Raw genomic sequence first — 13,904 nt, forward strand, 5'->3', positions numbered from 1 at the left:
ATGCATACAGGTAGGTAGGTGTGAGTAAGGTAGTTCTGGGAGGGCCTCGTGGGAGAGCTTGAGAGCTTGGGAGCTTGGGGGTCGGGCGAGTGAGTCTGGGGCAGGGGAGGCCTAAACTTCCCAATAGGACCCAGATCCTCTAATAACCAGCTTCAGGCCTGAGTTAAAATTGTAATCGGGGCCCGATGACATAATCAGATGTCTATCTGCATATTTGAAGGACTCCGCCAGCTTCAGGCAGGTGCCTTTTGTGCTTGCTCAGAACAGCAGGTTAAAATGGGGATCAGACGGGAACTCAGTGGGTACGTCACCTGAGACATTAACTGCCCGCCTGCCCGGTTTCCACTAGCAGGGTTAAAATTTCCCCCACTACCAGATGCAGAAAAGGTTTTCATTAGCATACAGTAACAGAAGTAACATGCTAGTAAGTCAACGAATAGAGAATTCTCCACACACTGCTCGCAGCACGTGATAAATCAGCTCCCCAACAGACTAAAATCTAATGACTGTAATTTCAAAACCACTGGTTTTGGCAGCTTCAGGATAAGTCACTCCATCAGTAAATCCAAACAACTGATGGGCTGAAGATTCTCCACTCCAAATCAGTGTCAGCCTTGGCTCAGTGGTAGCACGCTCACCCGTGAGTCAGAAGGTAATAAGTTCAAACCCCACTCCAGAGGCTTGAGCACATGATCTAGGCTGACATTTCAGTGCAGGATCAAAGGAGTGATGCACTGTCGAAGGTGCTGTCTTTAGGATAAGACATTAAACTGGGGCCCCTGCCATCTCAGGTGGACATAAAAGATCCCATGGCACTATTCAAAAGAGTAGGGGAGGTGTTGGCCAATATTTACCACTCAACCAACATTTTATTTGGTCATTATCACATTGCGGTTTGTGGGAGCTTCTTGTGTGCAATTTGGCTGCTGTGTTTCCCCATATTACAACAGTGACTACACTTCAAAAGTACTTCATTGGCTGTAAAGTGCTTTGGGATATCCTGAGGTTGTGAAGGGTGCCACATAAATACAAGTTCTTTCTTTTCAGTAAGAAATCTACAGAAGTAGACTTTCCGTATCCCTGATATGGGAACACACTCTACCCAGGGATACAACCCACATACCCAAGCACAAAGAATTCAGGACCACTTGGCAACCTTCCAACACATTGCAGATTTAAAGGTGTGTCTCAGTGTAAGTTTTATTTCTCTAAAGCTGCAATTTGTAGAGTTCCTGTGTGGAGCCATGTATTTCCTACATTTTCTCAGTACCAGAGTTTGAGGACTATTCTCACCAGTTAAGTACAAACACTTATCGTTACATATTCTCCTATTTCATTTTTTGTTTTGTGCTCATTGAGGTGAGGGATGTTTGTGGCGGGGAATGGCACACTCTTCCGATTTGGCATCAAGCGCTCCCAGTTCAAGTACAGAACAGTCAGATCTACATACGAACATACGAATTAAGAGCAGGAGTAGGCCATTCGGCCCCTCGAGCCTGCTCTGCCATTTGATAAGATCATGGCTGATCTGATTGTGACCTTAACTCTACTTTCCCGTCTACCTACTATAACCTTTGACTCCCTTGTTAATCAGGAATCTATCTAACTCAGCCTTAAAAATATTCACTGACCTGCCTCCACCGCTCTCTGGGGAAGGGAGTTCCACAGACTCACAACCCTCAGAAAAAAATTCTCATCTCTGTCTTAAATGGGAGGCCCCTTATTTTTAAACTGTGGCCCCTAGTTCCAGTCTCTTCCACAAGGGGAAACATCCCCTCAGCATCTACCCCTTCTAGTCCCCTCAGGATCTTTTATGTTTCAATAAGATCACCTCTCATTCTTCTAAACTCCAATGTATACAGGCCCAACTTGTCCAACCTTTCCTCATAAGATAACCCCCTCATCCCAGGAATCAGTCGAGTCAACCTTCTCTGAACTGCCTCTAAAGCAATTATGTCCTTTGTTAAATAAGGAGACTAAAACTGCACACAGTATTCTAGATGTGGTCTCACCAATGTTCTGTACAACTGTGGCAAAACATCTCTACTTTTATATTCCATTCCCACTGCATTAAATGACAACATTCCATTTGCCTTCCTAATCACTTGCTGTACCTGCATACTAACTTTTTATGATTCATGTACTAGGACACCCAGATCCCTCTGTACCTCAGAGTTCTGCAATCTCTCTCCATTTAAATAATATACTGCTTTTCTATTCCTCCTGCCAAAGTGGACAAGTTCACATTTTCCCACATTATACTCCATCTGTCAAATTTTTGCCCACTCACTTAACCTATCTATATCCCTTTGCAGACTCCTTATGTCCTCTTCACAACTTATTTTCCTACCTACCTTTGTATCATCAGCAATTTAGCAACCATACATTCGGTCCCTTCATCCAAATAATTGATATAGATTGTAAATAGTTGAGGCCTAAGCACTGATCCCTGTGGCACTCCACTCGTTACATCTTGCCAACCTGAAAATGACCCATTTATGCCTACTCTCTGTTTCCTGTTAGCTAACCAATCCTTTATCCATGCTAATATGTTACCCCGTACACCATGAGCTCTTATTTTGTGTAGTAGCTTTTGATGTGGCACCTTGTCAAAAGCCTTCTGGAATTCCAAGTACACCACATCCACAGGATCCCCTTTATCCATGTTGCTTGTTACTTCCTCAAAGAACTCTAATAAATTAGTCAAACATGATTTCTTTTTCACAAAGTCGTGTTGACTCTGCCTGATTGCATTGAGATTTTCTAAGTGCCCTGCTATAACTTCCTTAATAATAGATTCTAGCATTTTCCCTATGACAGATGTTAAGCTAACTGGCCTGTAGTTTCCTGCTTTCTGTCTCCCTCCTTTCTTGAATAGAGGAGCTACATTCACTATTTTCCAATCTGATGGGACCCTTCCCCAGAATCTAGGGAATTTTGAAAAAATAATACCAATGCATCTACTCTCTCTGCAGCCACTTCTTTTAAGACCCTACGATGAAGTCCGTCAGGTCCTGGGGACTTGTCAGCTTTTAGTTCTAATATTTTTTTCAGAACCCTTTCCCTGATGATTGTAAATGTTTTAAGTTCCTTCCTCTCTTTCACCTCTTGATTCACAATTATTTCTGGCATGTTATTTGTATCCTCTACAGTGAAGACAGATGCAAATTATCTGTTCAATTCATCCGCCATTTCCTTATTCTCCATTATTAATTCTCCAGACTCACTCTCTAGAGGACCAACACTCACTTTACTTACTCTTTTCCTTTTTAAATACCTGTAGAAACTCTTACTATCTGTTTTTATATTTCTATGTAGAGTAATGCTCCCTCTACACTGCTCTAACAATGTGCCTCGTGCCCAGTCAGACAAACAACCTGTATCAGCAGTATAATGGTTATGTTACTGGATGTGTAATCCACGGAAAGTGAGTTCAAATTCCACCATGGCAGTTTGAGAATTTGAATTCAGTTTTTAAAAAAGCAGTAAAAGTGACCATGAAGCTTTTGGATTGTCGTAAAAACCCAACTGGTTCACTAATGTCCTTTAGGGAAGGAAACCTACCATCCCTACCCGGTCTGGCCTCCAGACCCACACCAACGTAGGCCTAGCAAGCCACTCAGTTGCATGAAATGGCTATAAAAAATATCACACGGACTTATGCGGTTCAAGAAGTGCGCCCACTACCACCTTCTCAGGGCAACTAGCAATGGGCAATAAATACTAGCCTTGCCAGCGACGCCCATATCCCGAGAATAAATTTAAAAACTGTATTCGTGTGTTATTTTCCATTTCCCAAAATCAGCCATCCTGCAGTTTATCTAATTAACTTTGAAGTGCAGTCACTGTTGTTATGTAGGCAAAGGAATGAAGTAGCCTCTCCACCGATACCTGACAGTGTTGGTGCCAGCCCTCCATACGGTCCTTCCACTCCCCGATCTCTCCTTGAACGGCCGTCAGCTCCCCCTGCAGGAAACGCCACATGATGTCTACGTTGCAGCCGTTCAACCAGTTGTGGTTGATGGAGATGGTGTCCTCCTGACCAGTGCAGAAGAGTATGACCAGATTTATTACAGATTACACTACTTCAAAAGAGAAAGCAACTTGCTAGGTTGGGGAGTCAAGAGAGCAACATTAGAAACTCCAACTCCACACAACCAGAGTGAAATTAATCCATGGAAACTAGAGCACAAAAGGTTATGTAGGTATACTGGGGGTTAGGGCTTTTCAGTCTCAAAAAGTGATCTCCCCTATGGAGATATCGGTAACTTAATGGGATAACCTATCTCTTACGTCACTTCTAATATCTCCCTCTCTGGCTTGGTGTCAATTTTTACATTCCTGTGAAGCACCTTGGGACATTTTTCTACATTAATATAAATACAAGTTGTTGTTTAGTAGAAAACTCCAGAATATTACTTTCAGATACTCCAGGGCAGCTGGACAGGGAGGCACAGGATCAGGGTTGGGAAGGGCAAGTCTACGATAGACATCAGGAAGTAAATCTTGAGTGAGTGAGTGAGTGCGTGCGTGCGTGCGTGCGTGCGTGCGTGCGTGAGTGAGTGAGTGAGTGAGTGAGTGAGTGAGTGAGTGAGTGAGTGAGTGAGTGAGTGAGTGAGTAGAGATTAACAGCTGGAAGTTGGCAGGAAGGGTGGCTGAGATCAGGATAGCAGACTCACTTAAGAACCAGCTAGATGCTGTATTGGAAAGATAGTAGGGTTAGTATTCTGGAAGGATAAGATCAAAGGGCCTTCTAACCCCTAGCCTCCATTTTTAAAAATTCGTTCATGGGATGTGGGCGTCGCTGGCTGGGCCAGCATTTATTAGAGTTCCCGTATTTTTATCTTGCAAGATAAAAAGCATAGTCAGAAATGCTGGAAATCTAAAATCAAAACATGTTGATCAGAATCTGAAAGAAAAAGATAACTAACCTTTAGGTTAACGTTTTGGCTGTGACTCTCATTAGGACTGAGAATGTACAGTACAGCATCAGTTACAAGATTTATTTCCCTTACTCCAATTTCCCTTAACTTGCAGAATGTGAAAAACAACAAAAATGCAAAACATCACTGCAACCCGTCTACAAAACAAGCATGGGAGCAGTCAAGGAACTCCCCCGGTTGACCACATTCCAATGTTTCCACTCCACAAAGAGGACCCGAGATGAAAGTTCATGTGTTCTGCTGGGAAGGGGTTCCTGACAGTCCATGGAGATTTGAAAGACGGTCTTGGATGGGAGTTATTAATATTTTCATTCTGCATGTTCCCCAACCAGCAGCTTTTAATAACTATTTCAGAATAACTTGCTAAAGAGGCAGCATTAACTCCCGGGTATCCATAATTGCAAGTCATCTACTTTTGTTTGGGGTCATTCTGTGATCCAGCGGGGAGCCATGCTCATACGGAATACAAGTTGCAACATCACAGTTACAGCATTGTAGCCCTATCTCTGACCCATGTTCCCTGCCAGGGACACTCCCCACTGAATATTCCAGCCCGTAACTCACTCTTGGGCATCCATTATTCTATAGATTACATTACCAAGGGCTATTAAAATTCCTCAATGAGTTAGAACTTTTTTGAAAAACCTGTGGAAGACTGTGGAATGTTTGCCTCGCAGTCTTCCCTTTCTCATGCAGGGAAATGGGATTAGAGTAGACAGCTCTGATGTTGAACCAATAGCAGCACAGGAACGATGGATGAATCATCTCCTGTACTGAAATTTCTATTATTCTATGATATCAAAATACTGAGAGCAAGCTTGAGCAACACCACAAATGGCCCCACAATCCTCGGCATTTTTTTAATGCAACAAATCAGTTACTCTTAACATTGTGTGGCCAGTGAAACCAATACCAGCACTAACGACAAAGTGCGATCCAATTATAGATATATAAAAAAATACGTTTTCTGTACCAGGTTGTATACTTGATGGTGCCAACCGCTGGGAACGAAGATGACCTCTCCAACCTCCTGCATCACCTCAATGGGTTGACAGCACTGGCTGTACTTTGGGTAACGATCCCTGTCCTGCAGGACTGGAGATTGGGCATCATAAACAAGGTCACCACTACGGTCCCTCAGGTGCTCCTCCTCACCAGGAGGGAACAGCAGCCATTTCTTCCGCCCGCAGACGTTGGCCGACCAGCTGTACGATCGGAACACGTCGGCATGAAATGGCGTCCTACAACGAGGAGAAGGAAAGGGAAATGAATCACGTCAATATAAAGTCAACCACCCTTTACCGGATTCCCTTCTTGCTTGTCACTCCCCAAGTTCCAATCCCTTCACCCAATACCATTGTCCTCAGTCTGAAGGAAGGATAAACACACAACTCTACCCAAAACTGCCCAGGGAGCCCGTAGAGGCACATCGCAAATTCAGGAGGGAACTGGGTGTCTAGTTAGCTAAGACAATGACGGAGGGAAATGAAAATAAGAGTAGTGTATGGGATTTTCAAACTTGGGGACTAGCAGGTGGACTAAAATGGTCTCTTCTGATCTTTTACATTACTATGTACCCACTGCAACTACGAATGGGTCTAATTGACAGGACAGGAGATGGAATACACCCCATTCAAACATCACAGCTTGTAATTAAGTATTAATGTATAACCGGCTCTAGAATGGGGATTGGAAGAACAGCAGTCTGATACCTGGAGTTGCGATTTTCAATTAGCTTGTAATATTGTCACTGGAATTTCAGTGTAATTGTTGGCGTGTGAATTGTGAAAAATACCCTATAATACCATTACAGAGTTTATCCTTCCAAACTTGAATTGTGTCCGGAGAGACCATTTGGACCTGTATAATACAAGGATGAAGTACTGGTGGTTGGAACAATTTGAGACCAGACAAAAAGCTCATTGACACATTAACATGTATTGATTTAAATGGATTTCTTTCTATAGCACATTGGAAGCAATATTACCAAGGCCAGCTTGCTCATCACCTCTGCCCTTACCAACCTCCATTGGTCTTTATCCACAAATACATTGAATTCAAAATCCCATCCTCACCCATAAATCTCTCCACAGTCTCACTCTTCCAGTCATATGTACCATTATGCATCTTTCATTCATCAGACTCTGGCCTTCTGTCTATCCACTCTTCTCTCCATTCGATCAGTAGTGGTAGAGCTTTCAGCCATCCTGGCCATACTTTCTAGAACTCCCTCCCATACTCATTGCCAGGTCAAAATCCTGGAATTCCCTATTGGGGGAGCACCACTATCACATCGTTCACCTGAGGAAGGAGGTAGCCTCCGAAAGCTTGTGAATTTAAAATAAAATTGCTGGACTATAACTTGGTGTTGTAAAAGTGTTTACAAATCACAAAGACTGTGGCAGTTCAAAGAGGCCCACCACCACCTTCTCAGGGCAACTAGGGATGAGCAATAAATGTGGCCTTGTCAGAATCACCTACATCATGAGAACAATTTTTTTTTAAAAACCCTCCACTGGGCTACCTCTCTTAAAAACTTATCTATTCAACTACGCTTTCAGTCAACTCTCCTGCTACTGCTTGGCATCTGTTTCTCTCCTGTGAAGTGCCTTCAGATATTTCCACGTTATAGATACTGTATAAATGTAATTCGTTTTGTTACTTTTCTATCTCAGTTCTTCAGTGTTAGATTTGGCGCTCTTCCATTTTATTTTGACTCCTGCATTGAACTGGGTTGATTCACAGCTACTTTAGCCTCAGTTAGTGTTAGTGCACTGCTTAAAGTTGAAGGAATTCAAAGGCCAAACTGTTTTCAGTGGCAGGGCGGTCAGTAACCAGAGGACACAGGTTTAAGATAATTGCCAAAAAACCCAGAGGGGATATCAAGAGAATTTTTTTTTACACAGCGAGTTATGATGATCTGGAATGCGCTGCCTGAAAGGGAGATGGTAGCCCAGTGGAGGGTTTTTAAAAACAGTAACTTTCAAAAGGAAAATTGGAAGGGCTATGGGGAAGAGCAGGGGAGTGGGACTAATTGGATAGCTCTTTCAAAGAGATGGCACAGGTACGATGGGCTGAATGGCCTCCTTCTGTGCTGTATAATTCTAAAATCCTAACACAGTTGCAGTCATGCTTCAATTATTACAATTATGTCATGATTTTGTCACATATTTTGATGCTTCTTGCTGTGAGGAATGTGTATAAATGGCTCCAGATGCGTCCCACTCTTTTTGGTCATAAATCTCACTCTCATCATTTCACAGCTGATGGTTCTTTTAAGTCATTACATCTCCAAATGCAAGGTACATGAAAAAGTACTTGCAACAGGAGAAAAATCAGCAATTAGTCATACCTTACAGACTCTGTTGAAATCAAGATGTGGAGATGCCGGTGATGGACTGGGGTTGACAATTGTAAACAATTTTACAACACCAAGTTATAGTCCAGCAATTTTATTTTAAATTCACAAGCTTTCGGAGATTTTCTCCTTCCTCAGGCAAATGTTTCAAGATCTCCTTGAAGCCTACGCATTTATACATATTGAACAATAACACATGGTGTTTACAGACTGCCCCTGCAACTGCCCGTTGCCAAGGCAATCACCGTGTTCAGACAGAGAGGTGTTACCTGCAGAACCTCCGAATACACATTCAACAAAAAAACAAACAGGGAAAAAAAACAGAGAAAAAAAAAACACAGAGAGAGGCAGAAACATCCGGAAGGCAGAGAGAGCCAGCAAATGACCCATTATATTAAAAACAGATAACATTTGTTCGCTGGTGGGGTAACGTGTAGCGTGACATGAACCCAAGATCCCGGTTGAGGCCGTCCTCATGGGTGCGGAACTTGGCTATCAATTTCTGCTCGACGATTTTGCGTTGTCGTGTGTCTCGAAGGCCGCCTTGGAGTACGCTTACCCGAAGGTCGGTGGATGAATGTCCATGACTGCTGAAGTGTTCCCCGACTGGGAGGGAACCCTCCTGTTTGGCGATTGTTGCGCGGTGTCCGTTCATCCGTTGTCGCAGCGTCTGCATGGTCTCGCCAATGTACCATGCTCTGGGGCATCCTTTCCTGCAACGTATGAGGTAGACAACGTTGGCTGAGTCACAGGAGTATGAACCATGCACCTGGTGGGTGGTGTCATCTCGTGTGATGGTGGTATCTGTGTCGATGATCTGGCATGTCTTGCAAAGGTTACCGTGGCAGGGTTGTGTGGCGTCGTGGACGCTGTTCTCTTGAAAGCTAGGTAGTTTGCTGCGAACGATGGTCTGTTTGAGGTTGGGTGGCTGTTTAAAGGCGAGTAGTGGAGGTGTGGGGATGGCCATAGCGAGGTGTTTGTCCTCATTGATGACATGTTGAAGGCTGCGGAGAACATGGCGTAGTTTCTCCGCTCCGGGGAAGTACTGGACGACAAAGGGTACTCTGTTGGTTGCGTCCCGTGTTAGTCTCCTGAGGAGGTCTATGCGATTTTTTGCTGTGGCCCGTCGGAACTGTCGATCGATGAGTCGAGCGTCATATCCCGTTCTTACTAGGGCGTCTTTCAGCGTCTGTAGGTGTCCATCGCGTTCCTCCTCGTCTGAGCAGACCCTGTGTATTCGCAGGGCCTGTCCATAGGGGATGGCCTCTTTGACGTGGTTAGGGTGGAAGCTGGAAAAGTGGAGCATCGTGGAGCATCGTGTGGAGCATCAAGACTCATTGCACCAGCTCTCAAACTCATTCTTTCCCAAATTCTTGAAACTGTAGAACTTTTTATTCCCCTCAGGGTGACCTTGGCCCTGAACGCCACAGGATTTTAATATCCAAGCTTGGTGTCATTTAACCATACTTGTTGATTCACCTCATCTTCTCCCATACTCTTTCCAACCTTTGTGTTGCCATGCTGCCACAAATTTTGGTCTCACTTGTTGATCAACGTTTAATATTGTAAATTGCTGCGTCAACATTCTCCATTCAATTTGTCATGTCAACTGTCATGATGTAGTTGTGGGCTCTAACCACTAGATGGCTCTGTGGGGCAGGTTTATAAGAACATAAGATATAGGAGCAGAAATGGGCCATACGGCCCCTCGAGCCTGCTCTACCATTCAATATGATCATGGCTAATCTTCAACCTCAACTCCACTTTCCCGCCCGATCCCTATATCCCTTGATTCCCCTAGAGTCCAAGAATCTATCTATCTCAGCCTTGAACATATTCAATGACAGCATCCACAGCTCTCCGGGGTAGAGAATTTCAAAGATTCACAACCCTGTGTGAAGAAATTCCTCCTCATCTCAGTCTTAAATGGCCGACCCCTTATCCTGAAACTATGCCCCCTAGTTCTAGACTCTCCAGCTAGGGGAAAAAAACTCTCAGCAACTACCCTGTCAAGCCCCCCTCAGAAACCTGTATGTTTCAATGAGATCACCTCTCATTCTTCTAAACTCCGGAGAGTACAGGTCCATTCTACCCAATCTTTCCTCATAGGAAAACCCTCTCATCCCAGGAATTAATCTAGTGAACCTTCGTTGCACCGCCTCTAAGGCAAGGATATCCTTCCTTAGATAAGGAGACCAAAACTGTACACAGTACTCCAGGTGAGGTCTCACCAAAGCCCTGTACAACTGTAGTAAGACATCCTTACTCTTGTACAACATCCACCTTGCAATAAAGGCCAACATGTCATTTGCCTTTCTACTTGCTTGCTGTACCTGCATGCTAACTTTTTGTGTTTCTTGTACAAGGACATCCAAATCCCTCTGAACACCAATAGTTTCTCACCATTTAAAAAATATTCTGTTTTTCTATCCTTCCTACCAAAGTGAATAACCTCACATTTCCCTACATTATACTCCATCTGCCACCTTCTTGCCCACTCACTTAACCTGTCTTTATCCCTTTGCAGACTCTTTGAGCTCGATTTTCGGATGTCCAAGCCGATGCGTTCGTGGCGGGGGGGCTCCCCGGGGCGGGTCCGGAGCCCGGCTCCAACCCGCCCACTTCCAGGTTCCCCAATGACGCGCTTAGATGCGCGCGCAGCCCCCGCATACGAGACTCCCATCGACAATTAAAGCTGGTGGGATCCCACTTAAATCAATTAATTAGATACTTCAGGTCGTTAGGAGACCTGATTTGTAGGATATTTTAGGAGGGGTGGGATTTTCAGGTCAACTAAGCGTGTTTCCCGTACTGGGGGAAACACTCCCAGTTGAAATGGACATGTTGCAGCCACCAGCCTGTGGTAGCTGCAAAGGTCCATTTGACAGGTGGGGGGGGGGGGGGGGGGGTGGGGGGGGAGATCCTCATTCATTGCAGGAGGCCACTCTGTCACTTTGGACAAAGTTTGGCCTGCACCTCCCTCCTTCTAACACAAAAAAAATCACAAACTTGCAATCTCAACCCCGGCGTGCAGACACATTTACCTACCTTGCGGACCCCCTCAAACTTACATCTTCCAGGTGGGGGCCACCATAGCTGCAGTCCTGACCTCCTCGGAGGACGAACAGCATCACCAGCCTCGCCGTTCACCTCTGACACGTGGAGCTCCACAACACAGTGCTGTGACACATCCACCTGCACAGCAGGAGGGAGGACAATCGCAGAGAGAGATGCGTCGCAGAAGGCACTACCCTCGCCACAGGGTCTACAGACCGAGGCTCAGCTTCCTGGACCTCTCTGAGCAGCAGTGCACACGGAGGCTCAGAGTCACTCGACATGTAGTCGTGGACATCTGCAGCCTCCTTGATGCCGAGCTGCTCCCGGCTGGCCCGAGCACCACCTTCTTACCTGTCGCTGTCAAAGTCACCACTGCCCTCAACAACTTCTCCTCCGCATCCTTCCAGGGTGCCACCGGGGACATCGCCGGCGTCTCTCAGTCGTCTGCACAAAAGAGCCCTGCAAATACACCTGCACCCACTCTGCAGTGACACAATGGGTGGCATCAGTTGTGGGTCTTCATGGTGATCCTCAGGAAAGGGCATTATTGCACAAACCAGACAAGATTTGCAAAGACGTGGCAGTAGTGTTGATAACAAATTTTTATGTTTTTTTGCAAAACCAACAAAAGTAAATCAAAAACATGACATTTTGTGTTACACCCTTGTGCATCCCCTTTGTGCTCACAAAACCTTCGCCTTACGTTTACGGGAACCCCTACATGGTGCTACCCCTGTGGCTTCAGCAGAGGTAGTGGCAGGTTGCTCTGACCGACGAGATGCTTTGTGCAGATGCCCTCTGGGTTTCAGTGCCCATGAGGGCCCCTCCAAAGACTGCTCCACCTGCAACTGTGCAGGGGCAGACTCGGCCACCTGGAGAAGGGGCAGCATTGCGGGTATTGGTTGAAAGGGGGGCAACAGGTGAGACGTGGGAGCGCTTTGAGTGGCCTCCCCCCTTCCATGTCCCCTTTCACCATCATCCCTCTCCTGGCCCAGGCCCACATCACTCCTTCCACACTGCTGGATGACAGTTTGGAGGACCTGTGTGAAGCCTTGGAAGGCCAGTTGTAAGGTATCTGTCAGCCTGTTTAAGGCGGCAGAATGTTGCTCACCCTGAATCCGAACGGCCGTTGTCAGGGCCTGAATGGACTCATTGTTGAGCCGTGCTTGAAGCTCGATGGAGGCTAGCCTTTCCTCCACCGCAGACATTCCCGCACCGACCCGACACTATCTCAGAGATGCCTTCACATCCCTGTGACACTATCTAGGAGATACCCTCCTGTACCTGTGCCATCATTCCACTCGTGCAGGAGTTGGGACTCCTCCATCCTCTGCGCGATTGTGGAGAGTGCGCGTGGCAACTGTTCCAGTACCTCGGCAATGTGCTGCTGGCCCTCGATGACTCTCCTGGTCATGGCTGGCCCCCGGGGTTCAGCATCTGGGTCCAGCTGAGCAGAGTCTGGAGAAGAGTGCTCCCACCGACGTGGACTCGCCACGGCTGCCCCTGCCACCAGTGTCTGCTCGTGCTCACATGTGCATGGTGACTCACCATGTGTAACCCCAACTAACTGAGGACAGGGAGCCACCGAGGTGTATGTATCTGCGCTGGTGGATGGCTGGCTCAGATGTGACAATGCCCCCTCAGAGGCCGGCAGGTCCTCTGAGGAATCGCCCTCCGCCGTCACGGCGCTCGGAGATGGCCCTGCAAGAGAACAGAAAGCAATGTTAAGCATGTGGACAGATGTTGAGGTGCTGCAGATGCCAAGTGATGCTAAGGTCATTCGCTATCATGAGTGCTGAGTGTTAGATTTCTGTCACCAGCCGCTTGTGCACTCCCAGTCTCGGTGTCCGCCACGGACAGGCACTCCAGCATCCGGCTTATTTCGAGTGCCTGATGCTCCGCGTCTGTTAAGACCACCTGATGTGGTGGGCCCCCTCCGGTCCTTGCCCTCTCCTGGGTATTCTGGCGTCTCTTCTCCTATCAAGGCAAAACACAGAGGCGTGACTGAGTGATGGTTGCATGGTGACCTGCTGCATGCATTGGTGTGGGTGGGGGTGAGCGATAGGGAGATGCATGGGAGGGTTCGTGTGACACACAGCCATGAGAAAATTATAAAATGATTAGGCAGAGTCAACACGGTTTTATAAAAGGGAGATTGCGTTTGACAAATTTATTAGAGTTTTTTTGAGGATGTAACAAGCAGGGGAACCAGTGGATATAGTATATTTGGATTGGGTTGCGTGGTAGTGTTCGAATGGCAACTGGGGCAGTGAGTAAGTGCAGGCAAGGTGAGGATGATGGTTGAGTGGATGTGAGGAGTGATGCGAGAGCATTGTGGTAGCAGTGCAGAAGGAGTTGTGTGGTAGTGGAGGTGATGTGGAAGACAGAGTGTGGGAGAATGCATAAGTATACTCACTTTGGCTGACCTGGTTAGGTCATTAAAGTGCTTCCTGAACTGGACCCAGTTTCTGCACACATTGACGCTGCTGCTGACGTTCTCGGCCACCTTCAGCCAGGCCTTCTTGGTGGCGGAGGGAGGACACCTC

At 46.3% G+C, this 13,904-nt stretch overlaps 1 protein-coding gene across 1 annotated transcript in view; it reads right to left on the reverse strand.

The window, feature by feature from the left end:
• Positions 1–13,904, reverse strand: part of jmjd4 (jumonji domain containing 4) — a 28,906-nt gene that overhangs the window by 5,082 nt on the left and 9,920 nt on the right. The window contains exons 4-5 of the mRNA XM_067978790.1: positions 5,917–6,184; positions 3,892–4,038 (exon numbers count right to left, since the gene is read on the reverse strand). Coding sequence (XP_067834891.1) covers positions 3,892–4,038; positions 5,917–6,184 — 415 coding nt within the window. The remainder of the gene's footprint in view (positions 1–3,891; positions 4,039–5,916; positions 6,185–13,904) is intronic.

The sequence above is a fragment of the Heptranchias perlo genome, chromosome 3 (genome assembly GCF_035084215.1).
Source record: "Heptranchias perlo isolate sHepPer1 chromosome 3, sHepPer1.hap1, whole genome shotgun sequence".
Classification (NCBI taxonomy): domain Eukaryota; kingdom Metazoa; phylum Chordata; class Chondrichthyes; order Hexanchiformes; family Hexanchidae; genus Heptranchias; species Heptranchias perlo.